This window comes from Tubulanus polymorphus, chromosome 2, assembly GCF_964204645.1.
Source record: "Tubulanus polymorphus chromosome 2, tnTubPoly1.2, whole genome shotgun sequence".
Classification (NCBI taxonomy): Eukaryota; Metazoa; Nemertea; class Palaeonemertea; order Tubulaniformes; family Tubulanidae; genus Tubulanus; species Tubulanus polymorphus.
In genome coordinates, this window is record NC_134026.1 from 21,656,992 (window position 1) to 21,680,108 (window position 23,117).

The window sequence follows — 23,117 nt, forward strand, 5'->3', positions numbered from 1 at the left end:
ATCATATTTCCTATGTTGAATGTTTTTGTCATGTAACTTGTATGTATGAATGGGGCGTGAATGTGAGTGCGTGGGCGACTGGGCCTCTCAGGTAATAAGTTTATTTTAACTTCACCTGTCGTCCAACGTCCTATTTTACAATATTTTGTACTAATTCCTACTACTTTATATTGTAATTTAATTCGTAAATAAAACATTAATTGATTATATGTATAACAACAGCATTCGACACACAATTCATAAGGCGAAGCCACGATAATATGCCACGTTATGCAGTCTAACATTTGATTTCGTTTCAAAATTGAGATATTTTTACGGCGCACATTCCAAACGCATGAAATGGCATGTCTCGCCAAAACGAGTATGATTTTCATTTGAAAATTGCTAAGCGCTCTCAATCAAAGGGATCAGGAATGAACTAGTATAAGCAAGCTAATGTAAGAATTTATATACAATAATTTTTATGCCCTGTTTTGAAATGGGAGTTTTCATAAATTACCCGAGTCGATGCATGCACAATTATTGAGACAAAGCAAATCCCCGCCATAATCCGTGGAGTCGTGCCAAGTAAGTCAAACGATTGCGTATTTCGTTAATAATGTTCATTGCCCGGATGTGTTTGAATGCGTGCCCCGTAGCCATTTGGATTTGAATTGCTAACCTATAAGAACAGAACGCATAATTTTGAATTCAAATGAAATTATTTGTTCCTGAGACGAAGTTATACATATATACATAAACTACCAATATGTTATATATATATACACAACAAGATTGCACAGAGCTAAATTATTCACATAATAACAATCAAAATACTGTGCGTCAGTATTAATAATTAAAGTCTATTTACTCCTGAGTTATCTTATAGTTTTCATACGTGTGATGATAGTTTATTTTTGGTTCGTTCGAAACGAATGACTTCGAACGACATGGTTCTCCGCTAATTGACTGACTCTTGGACTGCTGTGTTGAGGCGAATTGACGCGCACCGGGTACTCGCTATGAGGTCTGGGCCGCCGAGAAATGTCGGCTCCACCCGGCCTGAGACGAGATTCGGGCAGAGACTGGTGAAGCGGCGATTCGGTCAGACTGGACGATAAACCCCCGTCGTGAGAATAATAACCGTCGTCGCTGCTTCTAAGTTTCGGGCTATTCTTGAAGTCCGGTGAAACGTACTGATCGTGGGGCGCGGGTTTTCGATGATGAACATCCGTCGCTAGATTCTCCTTCGATTGTGAGGATTCGTCAACTTTACGTATAAACGCTCCGGTCGGGGCGAAACTATTGAATTGCAAAGATTTACGTTTTTTGTGCAGATCGCCACGACTGCGAGAGATAGTGTCATAGTCGACGGGCGGGAGCAGGATCGGCGCTCCGTCCCTGACTTTAAGCTTTTCGCGCAGTTCGGAATGAATAATGTCGAAAATCGGAGGTTTTTCGTTCGATGGCGTCGACGAAATATCTTTAGCCTCAGATCCACTGCCCGTACTGCCAGACGACCCGAAGCTTCGGCGACTACCATTATCACTGGCTGGTAAAGATCGCGAACGTGGCAGAATTTGGCCTTGTTCCACTAAATCTCGTTCGATGCGTACAAGTCTTTGACGATGTTCGGGTATGTCGGCCAACTGATTTAGGTGTTGAGCCAACATAGCGGCCGTTTCGGGCGAATCGCACCGGTAACCGTGGACGTGTACAGCGTTATTAGTCTGGGGATTGTAGCCCAGGTAGATAACACCGACGGTATCGTGATCAGGCGCCTCTCCCTGACACGCGAATGTCACATCCTTCGCAGGAATCGGCGGATATTTCACTTTTTCGCTTTTCCGCACTCCTCGTCCATTCACGGCTTCTTGTATGATTTTCACGTCTTTCTTACTCACTTGAATGGTAATTTTCGTCAACGGAATATTCCTGTTACAGCGCCATTTTTCGACCAGCCCGCCGAGTACGGGAATAACGAACTGCCGCCCGTACAAGCCCCGACATTCGTGCCAGCCCAAATAACACACGTAATACTGCGATTTTCTGATATCCTTCATTTTAGCTGCCATGCTTCTTCGTCGAGAAATCTTTATTTAGTAGCCGCTCCCTAGTGCACAAGTCCACGTATAAAGTAAAGGGAACGCTTTGTCGGTGTAATGTATACGCGGTGGCGGTGTCACGCGAACTGATTTCGACCCGTTACCCTCTACCGGCGTTCATACAGCGAATAGACCAACATTGACGACAAACAGCTGTCACGTGGTTTTACGTATTTGCCAAGTAAGGTGATTAATCTTAATACGACGCACCCAAGTACAGCACTTAAATTCAACGCCACGATACCTTTCATAATCGAGGTCCTTGTTATAGTTCCCAGACCGAATATCCAACGTAGCCTACTTCTGCGATGAATTGTTCCTAACGGTTTTAAGTCCTTTAACAACAGGGTGCTTATGGCGATTTAAAAAAAAACAGTTTTAATATTTGTATATGAGCAGTTATATAACAGGTTTAAGTGGGGTTTTCTACAGTTGTTGAGGACCGCTACGAAATCTCAAGAGCAATATGTGAAGAGTCGCCTTGATACTTCAAGGTTTTCTTCTGGGCGAAAGCAGTTGGGAAATATTTTTTTCCGACGAACATTCACGTTATCCTTGAGCAATTGAATTGAACTAAGCACTTTACAGACAGACGATTGAAAAAATTGAAGAAGGTTAAAAAAATTAGGGGAGCATTTCCTTTAAAGACATTTTCATGGGAAATAAATATCAACAATAGTACACAAAAACACAGTTGCAAACGGTGTAAAATATCCAAAATGAGAATCAAGTTTCATCTATCTATATAAATAAAAAGACAATGAATATACGTTTATATCTGTAGGAGTAAATGGTTACGCCTGAACTAGTTTTCTCACCGCATTTGAACTGAAATATGTAACGTTTTAAGAATAATTCTGCACGTGTTCAAGAAGTGCGTACATAAAGATATATTTACACAGCTAGTTCTCAACCTTATTTTCATCAATGAACTGTGATATCGGTTATTTCAGGCTAACACAGTCAAAAAACTGTTAATTAGCGTAACAAAGTTCGCTTTGTGTTGTTGTAAACCTATATGTGTGTACGCTTTCCTCGAGATATTTCCAACGATCCATTCCAGGGGTCTCTATTCTTGAAATAATCGATAATAAAATCTTTTTATACGCCTCGAGATCCTGTTCTTTATTCTTTCTTAAATCGACGAGCATTTTGTAGGAATGTTACTGCGCAAACTTGTCTGTCTTTTGAAGCCATAACAAGGCCCCGTGTGATATATTTGTATTTAATTGAAGTGTAGGCAATAGTAGATATTGAGTTGGAAAAAACTGTTTGTTGGTCTGCCAAAAGAAGATTAAATGTTGTGTCTGTAAGCAAATATATATATATATATATATATATATATATATATATATATATATATATATATATATATATATATATATATATATATATATATATATATATATATATATATTTGCTTACAGACACAACATTTAATCTTCTTTTGGCAGACCAACAAACAGTTTTTTCCAATAAATCAAATTATTATTTCAATAAATCAAATTTCATTTCAAGAAATGGACACACTCTGATTTGGATGTACGTACGTAAGAAAAGACATTCCCACTTTTTATTTGAAATCCTTTGTAAAAAAGATATTCAAATTTTCTTTTAGAAACTCTTAATGAAGAAACCCTCCGAATAGCTCAGAAGCGCTGCAATCACGTTAATAGAAAGCCCAACGCACATGCGTGGAAAAATGAAACAGAAACATGTTTCCAAACTGTACTTGTTGTGTCGTGTGCGTTTACGAGAAACGTGCCTTCGGGGAACAATGTTTTTTTCTTAACCATTCATCTTTATTTGGAAAACAAAAGCATATACAAATATGAAATTAACCTCGCAAAGCACCTAATATAATGATTTTTCCAGCGCATTTTGTCGTTCGTCAATAATCTAACATGTTTGATATTTTTCGACCCAGCGCAAAGTAAGCTCTCGTGTGCGGGAAACTCAAGGTGGCATTATGCAAGGAAAACAATGTTTTAACGATCAAACATGTTTGATTCCGTGTTTCCGTGCTTATGTGATTCCCTACGCCATGTGTGCGAAGTATTTTTTTGCCAAAAAAGTGTGTGACTTAACTTCAAAAGCAAGTCAATTAAAATATTGCAAGAAATTTCTAAAACATAAGAACGGGAACGTGAAACCTTTGTATCTACGAAGGTTCATGAATACTACAGCGTAACGGATTGCGTAATCTAAGCAAAATACTAATTACGTTCATACAGTTGAATATGCAGAAAATTGACGCGAACGTGAAAATTCATGCACTGCCGCCCCATCGGTTGCCATAGAAACATGATCCTAGAGCCACAGAGTTTAGTCGGGCGTTAAAAACTTGGAGGTTTTTTCAAATAAGCTATTTGTAAATTACGTTCATTGTTCAAAGATTTCATTTTAATTTTCTTAAGACTTTCATATTATTCGGATACAAACGCTCTACCCACAATTTAGAAACGTGATTTATTTCTTATCGACCGAAATCAAAAAAGGAATTGAAACGCCGATTGGAAAAAATGTGACACGAATTGGTACGCTGACTGAACGAATCTACGAAATGAGGCTGGTTGCTGTCGATATTTCCCTAGGGAAGCGATGAAGTAAACAATGTTTAGATGAACCGCGTGTACTACTAGCAAGTACTACAATTCTAATGCGGTGTGCTGAGAGAATCAATCTACATCAGCCCCGATGACTGAAGTTAATTGAATTAGGTATGCATTCCTATGTATTACTTGACAGGTGATTGTTAATTGACCTATAGAATTATTCACTAGAAATCCGATCGCAACCGGTATCTATTTTATCGGCGGTAAGCGATAGTAATTTGTAGAATGTCGTTTGGAGTAAAGGGTCAGACAGGGCGGTCGTATAGATGATATTTTAGTTAATTCGCGATGACGTCAAGAACAAGGAAATACTGCGTCCAAAGAACGGCTTCGACGAAGGACACGCGGGAGCCGGGAAAATTCCGAAAAACTCATGAAGAATTCGTTTGGCGATTGGATCCTAAGTATCAATCGACGAAGCGATGCGCGAGCATGCCGGCGAAATTTCGACAATATCGCTCGATTGACGAGGATATATTCAACGAATTAAAAGAAAGTTCCGTCGATCCTCTGCCACTACCAATGATCTCACAAAACGGTGGCGAGTCTATTAGTTCAGAATCATATACCGAAATAACTAATAATTATCAGTACCGCCCGCACAGCAGCAGTCTAGCAAGACGAAGATTCTTCGCAGAAGCCAGCGAGATTCATGAACTTCCGGAAAAAAGTTGCCACGAAATGGAAACATTTCGAGTCAGTCTGTCGGTTATTCCTTGTACCAATTATAAAATGCGACAATTACACAGTGAATCGAGAGGTAAGATTATTTTCTTTTATTGGCAATCTTGGGCCAGTAGCTCAAAAGTTGGTTAAGCGGATAGTTGACATAGTAACAATAGAAATTGTATTATTGCTATGATTTATCCGCCGGCTATCTTTAATCAACTTTTGAACGACTGACCTCTCAGTTTTAACTCTGCCACCAAATTCACTGCTTGCTTGTATAACATCCAGAGTGACATTCTGTACCTCATATTATTACAGTTTTAATTCGGTCACCAGTCACTTACGTACTTGCTTGTACAACGTTGACACATTAACATCGTTGACACCGGGCAATTCTTCATATTTTCTACTGAACTTTTACCGATATTTCAAATAGTCGATATGTAACAAGAACTCTTCACAACGATATCAACAACAAAGTTTAAAAAAAAAACATATCCAATCTTTGTCTCGCGAGACGTGGTTCCTGAATTTAACACTTGACCTGGCAAAACATTTCGTAAGCGTCATTAGAAATTTGCTTGCTTACGTGTGTAGTTAGAATTTGAGTGTATAGGCCTACATTCAAGTGAAAGGAAACATTTAAATATTGTATGAACATTTAAACGAATGATATCATAAACTCAGCACCGTACGTTCTACCAAATTGATATCCATATGAATTGCTATTCAATTAGCAAAGCTTAACTAATGTAAATTGGTCCGGTCAATTTTAAGTACTCTCGCTGTCGATGTAGACATAGGGACTCAATGTTGCCCACAACTGTAGATATCTATGCCACAACTGATGATGATTAACAACAGATTTTAATAAATTCTGTGTCACCAAAAGAATCTGGCCTCGAAAAATACGGCAATATCTGCTGGATATTAATTTTGTCAGTCTGTTGGGGGCCAACGATAGCAAATCCTGATAAAATAGAAGTCTGATAGCAAGCGAGAAAACAAGGCTAATTTTTTCGATATCGGCTGCACTTAAATTTGTAATATTTGCGGTCGCATTAGTGTAACAGACAGCGCCCGCTTTTAATTGTGTCGGCGAAAATTGACCTTCGATAACATAAATCTTCGACCCCGAAAAGGAAGTTGCAGTTCAGTATCATACGCACGGTCGGTGTCATACAAGATGGAAGTGGAAACACAGCCGAAAACCAGCACCGAGGAGTCAACTGAGTCGACCGATAGCGGGGAAACCGATACGGATGAAACCGGTAGTAGTAGTAGTAGCACCGGCAGTAGTAGGAAAGGTAGTTGTAACCGTGAGGAAAATGTGCAACAGAAAATCGAGGACGATGAGTTCGTTAGCGAATTCGATAAGGTTCTCGACGATGAAGAGTTGATGAAACAAATGCAAGAAATCGAACTCGAAAACAAACGAAACGAAGCTGACGGGCATGACATTTGTGAAAAGCTCGACGACGAAGAGAGTGGAAAGGAGGTTGGCTCAACAAGCGAAAAGGATGGCGCTACCGATGAAAAGGATGAGGATTCAGTAAAGGAGGATAGTAAGTTGTATTTTCTCTGGAGTGGTAACATGTACTGAAAGACAAATGTAACAATGTCGATCTATGTAATTAATATACGTAATAATTCGCCTCGTTTGCGAGAACACAAACGCAATACATTCAGTCAAGTTGTAAGTCGACATGGTTAAGTCAAAGAGTTGTTGTAGCAATGAATAATGCATAAGCGACAAGCACCTCGGGTAAATTAATCTTGGAAATCACGGGAGCGATTGCTATAATCTTACTCGTTGTATAGTGAAGATATAGTGCACGTATACACGTAAACAAAGTTTGATCAAAATAATTTCGCTGATAATCATCCGGTCTAGTTTTCGGACATCAGTGACTAAAAATATATATCTAATACGTTAGAAAATACTCATGGTTTTATTTGTGTTAAATAGCTTTGTCAGTTCATATATTTGTCGAATTCATTCGAACGCAATTGTTCAAAGGCCTTGGGGAGTCAGCGTTAACGAACCAGCGTTAACGATGACTACAGCCGACACAATCGCAGCATCTGAACTATATATAGGCGTGCTTTGATAAAATTCCATCGCTATATGATTACTTCGTTATACTTGTATAAAAATAACAAAGATACGATCTTGTTCACAGCATTCCAGAATGACACAGACTTGTGAAATGCGCCAACAGTTCTAACCACTTACTAGGCCCCACGCTAAAGAGAACATGTATACACTGCATCCATTCGATGACCGTTTGGTGAATTCATAACTTCATGTGTACATGTATTCCTTCGCTTACAGATAGAATTTGGAAAAAAAGCAGTGGCAATATTATTCGGTCAGTAGATTTTGTAGATTTCAGAAATTTTCAAACATACTGAGATCGATTTGAGATATTTTCAGACGTCTTGGAAATATCGTCGAAATTTCTTATTTCCGAACACCTTCATCCACTCACCCACACGTCAAACTATACGTTATACGGAAAAATGTATTTCTCATCACAATTGACTTATCAAGATCGTAAAATTTAATTATGCTATTTCATTGTGTAATGGGGTAATTAGGTTTAACATCTCGATTTTCTTCACTCCACCCATTTCCTTCATCATTCTCCATTCTGATATCAATGCGCGTACATACCGGTACACGTAACGATAGCAGACGATAGTTTTAAAGTATATCGGATACGAATTCCTAATGTCAACAATGATCAGGAAATATCAATATTCAAAACAGGTGATCCGACACGTCACACAAAAAACAAGTAAGATTTCAAAGCTCTAAGCTTAAAGCTTCAAAATCGCATATGGCACGAATCTTTTAAAAGATCACATAAATATTGCAACAATGAGGATATTTCTTTTCTGTGTAAAACTGCATCTAAAATTTTTGATAAGGCTTATAACCTTAGAATCAGCTGACAAAGTACTTTATTGTTTTGTTTTGAACTATGATACAGAATACAGCTTCTAGAAAATATCGATTCTCTTGACAAAATCACAAAAAATAACAGCTCCGAAGATTCATTTGAATTTTGTATATTTCAAAGGGCGTGTTGTTTGTTGTGCGGAAAATTTATGTACATACTTCGTTCACAACTGATTGATTTGAAATGCATTATTGACATTCTTTTGAGTTGAAGTTGATTGCTTGATAATATCAATTAGCGCGTAGATTCTTTTTTATCGCAAGCTAATGGAAGCCATATGCGTTCGTTGTTTACCTTATTATCGTATATACGATTATTGAATAATTGTCTAAGGTTACCTCCTTGTTCAAACTATGAGCGCGATAGACAATATGTCTATGACACGATGAAGCTTTATAGTTATCTGTCACCTAGTTATATTGATTTCATTAGCCTAGTATTACTATTCATGTATTACGAAATGCCTTGATAATGAATCAAGTAAATGATCTATTTGCTAATAGGATACTTTTCATAACTGAAAATTTTTATCTCCTTTTAAAAACGTTTGGAATCAAACTGGGCGCGTTTTTCGTAAAATTCAACGAATAACAATTAGAGCGGAGTAGAATTTCTGATCAAAACTCGCAATTATATTTTTCAGGTCATTCGACAATCTCTTCTAGCAGCAGTACAACTACCAATGCTTCAAACTCGGCTCCCGTCGTCACCGAAGACACCGCTCAGGTCACCGAAGATGAGCATTTTCAGACGACAATGGTAGAAAGAAACGGAAAATTCTCCGAAGACGAATTGAGGAAAGTATGCCCAGGAGAATGGGAAGACGCACCGAAGGCACCGCCAAGACGACTGAGTGGCCTGGCGAGGCAGAAACTTGAAATGGACAGTTTTGATGAACAGACGATAAAAGCTGAGGAATGTTCGCAACAAAATACGAATCCCTTTGAAGAAGATGAAGAGCTGGACATCAACGGACAAGAAGTTGTGCTTGAGGATAGAATACAAGCCGTACACGTAAGTCGCAAGATTGAGCTAGAATCTGATGAAGCGAAGACGAACCTCATAACGAATTCGACGCCTATAAGAAATCACGCACCGCCCGCTAGTTGGAACGAGCCGAAAGACGAAGAGAAGATCGTAATGACGTCGACACTAGAAATGGAAACAACTCCGCTTACGATAGAAATCCTTGACGATTCGAAAACGTTGGAAAACGACAGAGTGATGATATACGAGAAAAACTCCGCCGCCAAACTCGCCGATGAATCGCCGTCTCCGAATACATCCAATTTCAGCGCCGAAATTAACAAAGCCATCGACACGTTGGATAGTGCAATTACAAGAAGCAGTCCGGCTTGTAGTAGACAATCGGCCGAATCGTCGGATACAGCCGATTTCAAACATCACCAGGGACATTTCGTAGTTGTGGCAATCGACTTCGGTACTACTTTCAGCGGATACGCGTTCAGTTTTACCAGAGACCCAAAAAGCATTCACATGATGCGCAAATGGGAAGGCGGAGACCCAGGGGTCATCAACCAGAAGACACCGACCACTATACTTCTAGATCCTGAAGGCCGCTTTCACTCGTTTGGCTTTACTGCCCGCGATTTCTTTCATGACCTTGACCCAGATGAATCGAAGAAGTGGCTCTATTTCGAAAAGTTCAAGATGGTGCTACACCACAACGCAGTGAGTACCGTTCATTAGAAATGATCAGCGATCTTTGTTGCTGTTGAATGATACCTTTCACATCAGCATTATGAACATTTATAGTATTAGATAAATTATCAATTGTTAGAAAATAGTATATTTCTATTTCTAAACCTTGTGGTAGAAAAATAAGCAAAAGCGAAAAAACGCCAGAAGGAAATCGGTCCAGCCCGTTATTCCGTGTTGGTGGTTTGATAAAAAATTCGTTAAAATAGCAGGACAAAACAACAAATGATGTCATAATACCATAACACAATCTATCTTGTCCTATCTATAAATAATTCAGAACCACTTGATAAGCAGCTTCTAATTATATTTTTGGATTCACGCCACAACGAGTTTATCTGATGAAAATGCCGTTCATCCTTCCGCAAATAATATCACTAAGCAGATATATATGTAACATGCTGCATCACTGATACATCCTGACTTGAATTTCGGTTTGCTCGGAATATATCACATATGCCGTTCGGGCATATACCATATTCAATTAATGGTGTATATGCCGTGCGGGCATTTATATACTCTTTTTGAATTAATATCATGATTCTTTTTATTTCCAAGGACTTGAATGAAGAAACCACTTTGATAGCCAGCAATGGAACGGAGTTGCCGGCGACGAAAATTTTCTCGAGCGCTTTGCAGTTTTTCAAGCAGCACGCGCTGCAGGAATTGAGCGATCAGGCCGCTATAAAGATTCTGAACGAAGACGTCAGATGGGTGATCACTGTGCCCGCTATCTGGAAACAGCCTGCCAAACAATTCATGCGGCAGGCCGCGTATGAGGTACTGCGACCAAAGCCTAAACCAGTAAAACTATTGTAGATACAGAGCGGGTATGGCAACTCAAACAAGATTTCAATCCGGCACACTACTGTAGCCTACTAGAGTGTATGCATGGGCAATACCACTTTTCCTCGTTGCCTATCAATCCGGGCACAAGTACCTTTCCCCCAGAGAGATTTTTACTATAAGCTATGGTTACAATACCAAAACATATGCATTTGAACTGTATATCAAAGAGGATGTTATGCCGGCCCAAGACCTGAAGATATTTCTTTTTTTTTAAAGGCCGGTATTGCCAGTCCAGAATTTCCGGACCAACTCATCATAGCACTGGAGCCCGAGGCAGCTTCGGTGTACTGCCGCCGTCTGCGCATGTACCAACTCGTACCGGAAACACCGAAGAAACGACCGTTAGTAACCCCGAAAAAAGAAACGCCCGAACCGATGAATATGGATCTAGTGACGGACGATATAACTATCGGTAGGTAACTCGTGTACGGAAATTCATTGCGACAGAAGGAAACGTGTAAAACATAATGCACATTTCACACTTCACTTAATACAATATATAATATATAAATTACACCTCCACTTTTTGTTATAGATCGTTAAGTCATTTCAACTTTTATTTCTACAAGCCATTCGGGCATTTTGATTTCCATTTTGATTTTTTTTGTTCATTTTGTGAAGATATTGTAAAAACATATACGATTATTTTATTCAATATTTCTATCTTTTAAAAACTACGATTTAAGAATCTGTTTTCATTTTGGATTTCACAAATAAGGAGATTTAAATTAACCTTATGGTTTCATTATATCGCAAATGATTTCTTATCTTGAATGGTGTCATTTCAGAAGTAGACGACTTTTCATTTTCTAAATATCCTGTTCACTTGGAAAAAGAAGAACAGCTTGAACGGCTACTGAGAGGTCAGTACGCTTTGAGCTGCCATCAATGATTCCACGGAGAACGCTATTTTGCTCTGATAAAAATTTTCAATATCTTGCCTAGCTTATTTGATTCGTGTTAATTCCCTGTATTCAATTCACATAGCTGAGATATCTCTTAGTGCAGTCGAACTTCCCAGATACAAACATACGAACGTTGGCTGAAAAGACTTTTCATAGAATACATATACGATGATTATTCCAAATTTAGGATATTAGCACGTCAAATCCCTGTCGCACTCTGCACCACCCTCCTGCATTACCGTTTAGCTTTCATTTATTCGAAATAAGCTGTCAAGAACATTTTCATAAAAATCACGTATATTTGTGGATACAAGATGATTGGTATTGTAATGTTTTTGGTACAGGGACTAGGTACATGGTGGTTGACTGTGGAGGTGGTACGGTTGACATTACCGTGCATGAAATGCAAAAAGTCGAAGGCAAACTGAAAGAATTGCACAAAGCTACCGGAGGCCCGTATGGGTCAGTCGGTAAGCATAAAATACCAGATGGTATTTGCAACATTGACCTAACGGAAGCATAATCCTACAATAACCATTGATAAAACACTATATTCGTGTTATGGTGATTATCTTTAGAAAATCCCTCATTAAGTTAAGTCCGAAAATGTTTCCTTGAGCTAGTAGTTTATTCAACGTTTCGACTAACCTAATAATCATCTTCAGTATCCCTGAAGATGACCATTAGAATAAAAGCGAAACATCGAATAAACTATAGCTCAAACAAACATTTTCGGACCTCTAAATCCCATGGGAACCAAATGAATGGATTTGATCAAGATAATACCTTCGTTATTTTATGAATCGACATTGTATTGTAAACAATTCCAAGATTCAAACTATACAGAAGAGAGATACATCTTGTACGGAAACATGTACTGTATATTTTGTTCGATGCGTTGTAAAATTTGTGAACGATACAAATTGAATCTGGATCTGAATCTGTTTGCAGGGGTGGACCAAGAATTTGAACAGCTACTGATTGCCATACTAGGTAAAGAGTTCATCGAAGCGTTTAGGTACCGACGTCCAGCAGGATGGGTTGATTTGATGATAGCGTTCGAATCACGTAAGCGAGCAGCTAGTCCCTACAAAGACAACCCGTTAAATGTTTCCCTGCCATTTTCGCTGATCGACTTCTACAAGAAACACAAGGTATGATATCTTGAAATTTGAAAGATTATTACACGAATTCTTCAGTTTCTCAACATTTTGAATCTCAGTGAGCGTCATTGGTAAACATTCTAAACCATACTAAAAAAATCACTTCATCAACGCTGGTTGAATATGGAAAAATCCGGCTCCGATTAAAATGTGCTTCGGTTCGTTTTTAAGGGTGGACAAGTTGAGACAGCCGTGAGGCGGTACGCTGACCCGAACGTTCGTTGGTCGTCGCAGGGAATGTTACGTCTGATGCCGGATGCCATGAAGAAACTTTTTCAACCGACTTTAGAGAAAATAGTCGAAGTCGTCGGAGACGTACTAAATCACCCTGACGCTAAAGGTACTGTTTAAATACACAAATTCTTTTAATTACAGGCCGAGGTCGATTTCAAGCTACGGATCCGCCTGTGATAGATCACAGCAGTAACTCACTGACATGCTCGTGACAATCCCAGGGGCATGTTAGGAACTTACCAGAATATCAGACAATGGATTGAAGATCGTCATCAATTTTAAAACGGAAAATCATAAAAGAATATGAACCAATTTTTTTCGGATTCATATTTCAGGTTTGCAGTACATGTTTTTAGTCGGTGGTTTCGCCGAGTCGGCCCTATTACAATACAGAATTCGTCAAGAATTCGCCCACATTGTCAAAGTCATTATCCCGCAAGGCATGGGACTTTGCATCCTGAAAGGTGAGTTGTTATTGGCTTTAGATGCCACTGCCCACTAGAGCTGTCGGCTGAGGTGAATGTATAGATGTGTGCCAATTTTTTCAAAGTTTTAACTATAAACCTACTTTTCACCAATTTTATATGATTCAATATGCGGTGAGCGAATATTTTTAGGAGCCGTCCTTTTCGGACTGGATCCCACTGTAGTCACTTTGCGCAAATCGAGATTGACCTACGGTGTCGGCGTGCTGAATCGGTTTGTCGACGGTAAACATCCCAAGAAAAAGCGCGTAGAAAGAGATGGAATCGCCTGGTGCACTGATGTTTTCGACAAATTCGTCTGTGTCAACCAATCGGTAGCTTTGGGCGACACGGTGCTGCGCAGCTACACGCCGGCCAAGGTCGGACAAAAACAGTGCATCATTCACATATACTGCTCAGACCGGGAGAACGTGCAATTCATCACCGATAAGGGCGTAAAACGATGCGGCACGCTATGCTTGGACTTCTCCGATACTCAGTATCAGCCGTTACCGAAACGAAGGGAAATTCAGGCGCGAATGCTTTTCGGCGATACGGAAGTGAAAGTAAGCGCTCTCGATGTCACCAGCGGGAAATGTGTGCGAGCTGCAATAGACTTCTTGAATAAATGATTTACTTACTGCGTGTGCGATAGAAGTAAAAATCAAATATTTTTATACCCGACACATGCTTTAAGCTACTAAGGATAATTCATTACAAAAAGAAACTATGAAGAAGGGCTATTTTATCATGTATATGAGACACGTCTGTTATATATAGATGCATTAAACGTGGAATAATGTAATTTGCTTTTAATTCTCTGCTTCAAATACCTACCCTCTTCGTGATACGTATGCAAATTAAGCACGATCATCTGCCGGTAATTTCAAATATCTCGGATTTTAACGTTAACGCGTTCTGAACTTGTAACACTGAATGCCAAACGTAATGAATATTGTACATTTATACTCAATAAGTAATAAACGAATCGAATAAGGAAGGAGTATTTTTATAGATTTTTGTTATCCTTTCGAATCCTGTTGACAACAGAGTTTCTCCGTCCAGGGTTCTTCTCGGGTTTTCCCCTCGTAAAAATGAAAAACCTCAAATTCGAACAAAAATTGTTACCAGTCAAATTTTTATACTTAGAGGAAGCTACAGAGGGCTATTACAGAGGGCGTTTACTTTCGTACACCATCTGTCCATCCGCCCGTCTGTAGTTGGCTTCTAGATTCTTTGAGAAATTTTCAAGAAGTTTTTATGGTGTTGATATTTTGTTTGTGGCCATTTTTGTTCGGTAAAATCAACACTTTTTGCATACATGTATATTCTTTGATGTTTTCATGGGAAATTTAGAAGACACCCTGGTCCCTGGTCAGTCTCGAGTCTAACGAGTTTCTGTGTCATTGGTTTTTGTAGATGTTCACCAGGTGGCGTTGAATATTGAAATTGTCAGGCATTTCAAACCACTTCCGGGCATGGCGTCCCTGGGCCCTTAGTTGAGATAAGTACTTAGACAATTCAAATCTTGGGTTTTTGCACATATCATATCGAAACCGAATCACACGCGTAGTCGTTCGTTTCAGAGCACATGAATCAACATCTCCTGCGGCAGGGGTTCGAACCTGATCGTGTCGCTAGGCTCAGCCACGACACGAAAGGAGAGTCTCGATCCTATCGATGCCGGGGAGTATGACAAATCAACTAAATAACGTATTTCTCCGCTGCCATCGTCGAAACACGTTTATAAGTGGTAAATGGACATTGAAGCCTCGGGGAGACGGGCCTGACCAGGATCTGAGATCGTTATTTGATGAGCTCCAGAAAACCGAAAATGAAAGACTATCGCAGATATTAAAACCAGTGAAAGTCGATTACATATCGTTATTTATTTCAAATATATTAGATTTATTATTTTTCTTTTAAAAAATTCTTACATCCGTAGCTGCTTACAACATCTTTTATACTCACATAATGTAATTCATAATACGACCGGGGTTTTCAAGAATTCTTCCAGAAACCAAGCTGGAATTCTTCCAAAACTAAATGACACATTTGGTCGAAAAACCTCAAAAACCAATGACTCATTTTGTCAGAAATCGACTAGAAAACAGTTCTCCAATTTAGTAGTTGAAATCATGAACAATTGTTTAAATTTCGCTAACATACATAAACATATTTTTCTTGGATAAATGATAATGCTATAATTTGAAACATTAACAAAAATCTTATCTTAAACGCACAATAAGATTATATTATTCACCATAAATACACAATCATCAATTCGATAAGATTTTCTATTCCATAAATCAAGTCCATAAAATGCTTCTTCTGTGGAAATATAGAGAGTTTAATAAAGAAGAAAATGATATCATTCTTACAACTATAAATGCAACATTATACATGTAGGCCTACTATACAGCACCCAGCTCCAAGGCTATGGAATCTAAATCGTCGAGACCAAAAAACCTACTTTCCATAATAGAGGAATTCCATCCTAGTTAAACAATGGGATCGCCATTTTCCCCTGAAAGAAATATCTGAATGTGATACCGTCACTGGTCAGTAATATCATATAAAAACTATCTTAACCAGTTGAGCATCAAAAACAAAAACTCGAATATCAAAATTTCAAAAAATAATGTAGGTAGCGATTCAATTTCTAAAAGCAACCAAAAAAAATATCATGATGACCATAAAATCCAAAATTAACAAGACAATACGTCAAGAACAACAAGTCATAGATTCTGAAGTAAATGGTGTGTTAAAATTCTGTTTTTTTTTCATTTCCCGGGCTTGTTTCCTAGTTTTTGAGTTGGAATGTTGATACGAAGATTCATAACATTGAAAAGAATGTATGCATAGAAATTCTATTCAGTCATGGTAAATCAAGTCTATATATCAATACATATAGTGATAACAATAATACAAATGCAACCACCATACGCAAATACGTGGGTCAATTAATTAGCAATAACACAATAAGGATATTCTTTGAAGAGAATTTTATAATCTGTAAAAAAATATTTCGATATAGTGGTACGGCTTTAATGTAGAGGAGAAAACCTTTTGAATATACCGTTTCGTTTAGGCTTCATAAATTTTTTAAGATTATTTTAATACCCTATAATGAATGTCATACAATGATAATGTAATTGAAGATTATGCGATTAACATGGCTTTAATTTTGCAATTGTAACAGTTATGTTTATCATTGACATAAGACAAGTAACTATAGCCGCGATCACACAGAGACGATGTGGCCCGGGCCAAATATCCCTGGACCAGGGCCGCGTCAAATTTGGCCCGTGCCTAATTAGAGCGCACGTTCACATGTTAACCATTCACTCAGTACTAAATGATGCTTAAACAAAGCAAAGTGAGTCAATTCCAGTTACAATTCACACGCAATAATTTGTCCCGTGCTAAAATTTGACTCTGGCCTAATCTGGCCCTGGCCAAAAAAGCTCATGTGATTGCGGCTTATGATATTCAATATTGTTGCATTGACCAGGACCATTTGTAATTCTGTTATTCTATCTTGAATATATTGAAACTCAATTCTATTACATACATAGAGAAAACAGCACATTTGCAAAAAAAAAGATTTCTAAAGATGAGAAAATTTGTCATTTATTTTTCATCTTTGATTACATCGAAACACAACGTATATATCTGTATATATCAACTCATTTGAGAAGATTCGATTTGATAAAAAAGATACAACGCGATAATACCATAAAAGTAGGGCATCACAAAACATTCAGAAAGAATACAATTCATCCTTGGAACATAAAACTTGGCAGATCACTGAACAAAAAATGCATTTTATTGAGAGTACCACTCAACTAATACTTTTGTAGTACAGTGAAGCTAACGCATGTCAGATCGCTGTTCGTCGGACAGTTTGACCGGTTGGAAAGAGTTTCTAGGTCCAGAATTTTCATTCGGTTAATTTTCCTATCAAAATCTATCTAAGCCGGATTTATAAGTCTGTCGTCCCTAAGTCTGACGAACCTCTGAAAAAAAGTTTGTCAAAGGATTAGCAGTGTCAGGTGGTTGCCTGGGGCCAGTCGCTCAAAAAGTTGGTTAGAAGAGTTAACAAGTGGATAGTTGACATAGTGACGATTAAAAGTTCATTGTTAATATGGTATTTATCAGCCAGTTATCTTTTATCAACTTTTGAGCAACTGGCCCCTGGTTTGTTTTCTTTGAGAGATAAAATATCCCACACAAAGTAAGTTTAATTTGTACTTTTACTTGAAGTTGAATTTTTTCAAATGTCCATAAATTCCACTTTTCTGATCTACGCAATTTCTTCTGTAGTGTACATTTGACCTCAAAACAGAATATAGATGAAAACACATCCATTCCATTCCAGCAAACAAATTATAACTTACATCTCATGACCATAATCAATATAACATAATTATGATCTAGTTTAACAATTAACCTTTTACAAAATTTACAAACTTTAACAATATCCGTATATATGACTATTGTATGTCAATATGAAAACTGCTATAGCAAGACTAGTCTCAATCTAGGAATTACCATATTTACATTAAAAACTTTTAAAATGATTTTTCCATTCAGTCAATGAGAATAGACCATAAACCCTCTATGACTATGAAAAGAATTAGAATTTTGTGTATAAAGGACAAGGACTTCCTATTGGTATCATAGATACTGTCTAAGTTCCATTCTACTGTGCGACTGTCAGCAATCCAGATTATTCTTCCAACGCGGCAATCCATAGATTCGACTTTTCCTTCTTGTTTAAATCAACGGAAATGGAACCTTACCGACGAACACTCAAAAGATAACCTTCTGATGTTTAATGCATTTCCTTCCTGTTCATAGGCTGTAGCGAGGACTCATGAAATCCAACAGCTACATAAACATTATTATTATCATAACCATGTATTCATGTCAATGATGTGTTATGGCTATATATGGTCGCGGCGGAATTAATGGCTGCGTGTCCATGCACACCCGGTGCTGAGGTCGTTATTCTCCAGCGCTAGTGATTACAGCTAGCACTCGTAGAAATACATTTCTTACTTGATTTACCAACGACAGACAAACCGTATCAATGTTGCGTATCGAAAAGCATTTCTTCATACATCTTAGGGCAATCACGAACGCGCAAGAATTGTATTCGTCAGTTATTCAAAGATCTTGACTTTCAATCATACAGTCCAGTCCACATTCGATGTCGCAAGATGAACGTTTCATCCGACTTCATATCATCAGCTAGAACCGGCGTGCCTGGGTGACAATGAAATGCAGATAGGCAAATTCTCAAAGGGACACTCGAAGACAAAATCTTGGAGAACGATCAGGCAATTTATCCCATTCGTCGATAAAGCGACGCATTTGAAAGGAACTGAATATCCTGAGTCGAATGACACTAAAACTGAATAAATGAATAGCTTTATCTATCTCGCCATTGATTCAGTGTCCGTCGTGGTCGACGTTACTTGTAACTGAGCAGTGTCATCATCTATCACATTAACGCGGTTGTCCGCTTTTTCTGGCATATCTTCGACGAGCGTTTTTTGTTCTTGCTTCAACTGCAGCAAGCTCTTTTCCTTTACTTCGGCAAGATGCCTGGCAAAAAAAAACAGATGAAAAGAAAACGCGGTCAAAGACTCGAACAATGTGATTGATTGATAAATGGCTCGACAGGAAACGTTTATTGCGTGATGGGGGGTGCGAAAGTATCGTATCGATTGAAGAAGCGTTATTGATATATTCTAGAATCCATGTGGTGTGCGTAAATAAGGAAGTGCACAGAACACCATAGCTACATCCACATGAAAATTATTCTCCACCTAAATTTCAACTAACCTTGGGCGAGTCCTACACTTACAGGAAGGCGTTACTAAACCAGGAGCCAGCACTCCAACTCGTTGTGTAGGTGTAGCCCATAAATATATGTATAATGATACTGCAGAACACACTCACCTTTCCCTGTTGTAAGATTTGAATTCTTTCGATATGTTTTCCAATATGATTTGCATAGGGTCCATCCCCTACACAAACAAAAACAATAAATATTTTACTCATTAAACATATATCGATGAAAATAAGCTAAGATTAAATAGATCATAATTTCTAGAATGCAGAGAATCTCAACAAAATGCCATTGAACAAAAACAGTAGCAGCAATAAATACTCGAGGCCGATTTGAAAAAAAAACGGTTCTTTTGCTAGCCTGCGAACTAAAGCAATTAACCTATACCATTGGATTATATAGGGTAGCACAAGTCTAATGCAAATTCAATAATATGGTGTGTGTTATGAAGACAAAGTGGTACTTAAGGCGTAATAACAGTGCCATGTTTACACAATTAGGCATCGCGAATTGAAATCAATACATTTCTATTACGGGCGCAACGAATTACAGAAACCCATAATCCAGGTGATTACAGGCAAAACTTATTGAATCGATACATTTTCTTTAAGCAATATTGCTAATTGCCTACGAGTCCGGTCACACCAATATGAATATACATTCCGATTGGCTCAACAATTGCGGGATGTATCCATGTAACGAATGAAATAAATCATACTACGCCGCTGCAATGATATTAGACGTACACTGCATTGGCGCTATCGGCATGATTGATTCAAAAAGAATGGCTTTCGCGGAAACATTTGATGTCATAGAAATAGCAATTTCGACTTATCTCATTGTCATAAGGTACATCCGAAATTAATGTACCACGCTGCAAGTACAGGGCATAATACGCAACATCGTGAAATGAATGTCAAACCAAACACGAAGAAATGAGTTATGGACATTTCCTCCGAGATTAAAATAAGATTTTCATTTCCTCGCTCCAACAATAAATTTAGATAAGCAGAAACATTAAGGAACTCGAACAACCAGGGCCCATTCTCAAATGTCGAGTTACTCTAGCTTATGGTACATCGTCTTCTACGTTATCACAAACAATGATTAATTTTGTTGTTAAACGCGATGAAAACGATGTCGTCATTAGCAACTGATCGTAATCCAGTATTGTAAAACTGGCTCCAGGGAACGTTTTGAGAAATTTTTGAAAATTTAGTTTGTGACGCAACCATAGTAGCTAGCTGCTGGGTTAGCACCCGATTTAACTATCTAAGGTCAACTTAGATACTACGTAAGTCTATGAAACCAGCAGGGTGAGTATTGATCCAAACAATGCAACAGGTTGCAATCGGCAGATAAGAACAAAGTAATCAATTCATGCATGCAGGAGGCAAGCTTACATTGGAGTTTGTTGTACTATGTTCTCGCTTCGAATTCTGTTTTGCTAATCGTTTTTTCTTCTTGTGAAGCGGCTTCGCCTCGATGATCATCTCCTCCAGTTCAAATGTCGGGTCGCAATTCAAGTGATCTTTCTACATGAAAATAGATCAAAATGAAAAATAAGAGTTCCTTTTGATGACCTTTAGAGTTTTGATTACCTTTAGGCTACTCATTCGTAACTAACTGAAAAGGGTAGCGCAGGGCATCATCTTAGTAGTAGAGAATATTCATTCACCAGATAAGAAGATTCTCCATCCTATGTCTATCCATGGATTCTTAAACTCGATTTAGAGTCCACGGTCTACCCCTCTATGATATTGGTGCATTCTAGCTTTAGAGCAACTCGATTTGTATTACATAATATGGATTGGATTTCTATAGCGCATTCATTAATCAATTTAAAAAAAAATGAATGTTCTGGAATGCAGGACTATTGAATAAAACATGCACGGTCCTTTGGAAGCCATAAACATTAAAAAAAGATCCATTTTCTCCCTAATCGACGGCGAGAGTATTGTATATACGCGTGGAAAGCTGTTGTAATTAGCCATCGATTTTGGACATTGTGACAGCATTGTATAAATGGAAAATAGATTGAATATCAATACGATTTAATCGTGTACTGTGTAGCTACGTTACTATAATACATAACCACTCCTTAAATCAGGCTTAGATCACTCAGATCATTGTGAGATCGAGCTATATTACGCTGAAAAATCTAATTTGTTTTAAGATTAATCTGATGGAACCGATTAGTACACAGTAGCTTAATTCATGGTAGGGGGATATCTACATAGACAATCACTCTCTCTCTACTGCTAATCTTCTGCATAAGACATGTAATCATGCGCAGCAGTTAATCAAGAATCTAAGCTGCCTGCCGTCACACCCAAACAATAGTCTCTGTAATATCTTTAGCGTAGTGCCATAAAATCCTGACAGTTCATGCGGATATGAAACATACTGCGCAGTACGTTTCAGCGGACATGGTCAGTTATGAAATCGGTCGCTGTTTCTAAAAATATATGTTTTCCATTTTCGACGAAGTGAAATTTTTGACACTGAAAGTTTTGTAAATCCAAAATGTTTTGGCTGTTCAGTAAGAGCCATATCAGGATGATGGAAGGATGATGATAACTGATAGCTTCCACCTGATGATGGCTGTTGGTAAACAGCTGAAATGTTGTGGACTTTTATTGTGGAAATTTATTGTGTGAGACTTTTCGTTCATATATTTGACAGACATCATGGACATATAATCTAGTTAATATGTCCATGCATACATGTATGGTTACAACAGAAAAAGATCAGTGAGACCAAGCCAAGGAAGAAGTCAGACTGATCAGAGAGATTTGATAGGAAATATGATCGTTTGTTCAGATCACATGAGCTAATAATCTAGTAAATTGATACTTACAGGTGGAATAAAAGATGGTTTCCGTTCGAGTTTTAGAACACTTTCGAAATTAACATCTGCTATGTAGGGATGTTTCTTGAATTGTTCTAAAGAACACAGTCGCTCTGTAGGTTCTAATTCAAGCAGCTGAAATCAAAACAAAGATCATTAAATAAATAGAGTTTCGCGTTTTATCTTGTGAACACACTTATATGCCCAGGACATCCTCAAAATAATCTTGCAAACCCAGGCCCTGCATCAACGTTGCTTTTTAAGCAAAAATCTACTTCAAGTATGATGGAAAATTGCTGCTCTGTTGTTTTTGGTGTCACAATATTTATTTGCTGAAAATTAACTAATTCATACTATTGCTCTATATGAAATACACACAAAGTTATATGCCAAAATGTACATTTTTGAAATCAAAGACAGTCACCAGTCAGCCATCTTGAATGGCATTATGATCTAGATTTATCTATTGATATACAATGGCATCTTACATTCTTGAAATATCAATGTTCTACATAAAATACATTCCCAGACATAGGCCAAAATGTACATTTTAGGATTCCAAGATGGAATCGGCCAATTTGAATGCGATTACTTTCAAATTGTAAAGGGTTCACCTTCATGCCACCACACACCTATCACAAAAACCTAATGATGATTTATCTCAATGACTTGTTGAGTGAACACAGTAACATAAACTTCCCGCAGACATGGTACAGCAAAAAATCATGAAATACTTCG

At 38.0% G+C, this 23,117-nt stretch overlaps 3 protein-coding genes across 5 annotated transcripts in view; 1 reads left to right on the forward strand and 2 right to left on the reverse strand.

Moving 5' to 3' along the window:
- Window positions 1–284: 284 nt before the first annotated feature.
- On the reverse strand, window positions 285–2,217 carry LOC141900584 (uncharacterized). The gene has a single exon (XM_074787551.1). The coding sequence runs from the start codon at window positions 2,052–2,054 to the stop codon at window positions 891–893; it is 1,164 nt and encodes a 387-aa protein (XP_074643652.1). The 5' UTR covers window positions 2,055–2,217; the 3' UTR covers window positions 285–890.
- Window positions 2,218–5,439: 3,222 nt separating this feature from the next.
- Window positions 5,440–14,628, forward strand: LOC141900582 (heat shock 70 kDa protein 12A-like). Of its 2 annotated transcripts, none has more exons than XM_074787549.1 (10): window positions 5,440–5,459; window positions 8,978–10,026; window positions 10,612–10,833; window positions 11,119–11,314; window positions 11,691–11,765; window positions 12,152–12,277; window positions 12,759–12,961; window positions 13,142–13,310; window positions 13,540–13,668; window positions 13,822–14,628. In XM_074787549.1, exons 2-10 carry the CDS (start codon window positions 9,091–9,093, stop codon window positions 14,298–14,300), a joined length of 2,535 nt encoding a protein of 844 aa, XP_074643650.1. In that variant the 5' UTR covers window positions 5,440–5,459; window positions 8,978–9,090; the 3' UTR covers window positions 14,301–14,628. The 2 variants fall into 2 exon arrangements, with proteins under 2 accessions (XP_074643650.1, XP_074643649.1); XM_074787548.1 differs by lacking the exon at window positions 5,440–5,459 and adding an exon at window positions 6,434–6,933.
- Window positions 14,629–15,589: 961 nt separating this feature from the next.
- LOC141899309 (serine/threonine-protein kinase 32A-like) overlaps window positions 15,590–23,117 on the reverse strand; it is a 32,984-nt gene continuing 25,456 nt past the window's right edge. For both annotated transcript variants that reach the window (XM_074785538.1, XM_074785539.1), the window contains exons 9-12: window positions 22,389–22,514; window positions 20,932–21,063; window positions 19,639–19,706; window positions 15,590–19,281 (exon numbers count right to left, since the gene is read on the reverse strand). In XM_074785538.1, the coding sequence (XP_074641639.1) occupies window positions 19,110–19,281; window positions 19,639–19,706; window positions 20,932–21,063; window positions 22,389–22,514 (498 nt within the window). In that variant the 3' untranslated portion in view covers window positions 15,590–19,109. The remainder of the gene's footprint in view (window positions 19,282–19,638; window positions 19,707–20,931; window positions 21,064–22,388; window positions 22,515–23,117) is intronic.

Excerpts from the sequence above, each read along its gene's own strand:
- LOC141900584 (XM_074787551.1), bottom strand. The coding sequence starts at position 2,054 with ATGGCAGCTAAAATGAAGGATATCAGAAAATCGCAGTATTACGTGTGT.
- LOC141900582 (XM_074787548.1), top strand. The coding sequence starts at position 6,555 with ATGGAAGTGGAAACACAGCCGAAAACCAGCACCGAGGAGTCAACTGAG. Across the intron at positions 6,934-8,977 it reads GGATTCAGTAAAGGAGGATA|GTCATTCGACAATCTCTTCT; the intron begins GTAAGTTGTATT and ends TATATTTTTCAG. Across the intron at positions 13,311-13,539 it reads AAATCACCCTGACGCTAAAG|GTTTGCAGTACATGTTTTTA; the intron begins GTACTGTTTAAA and ends TTCATATTTCAG.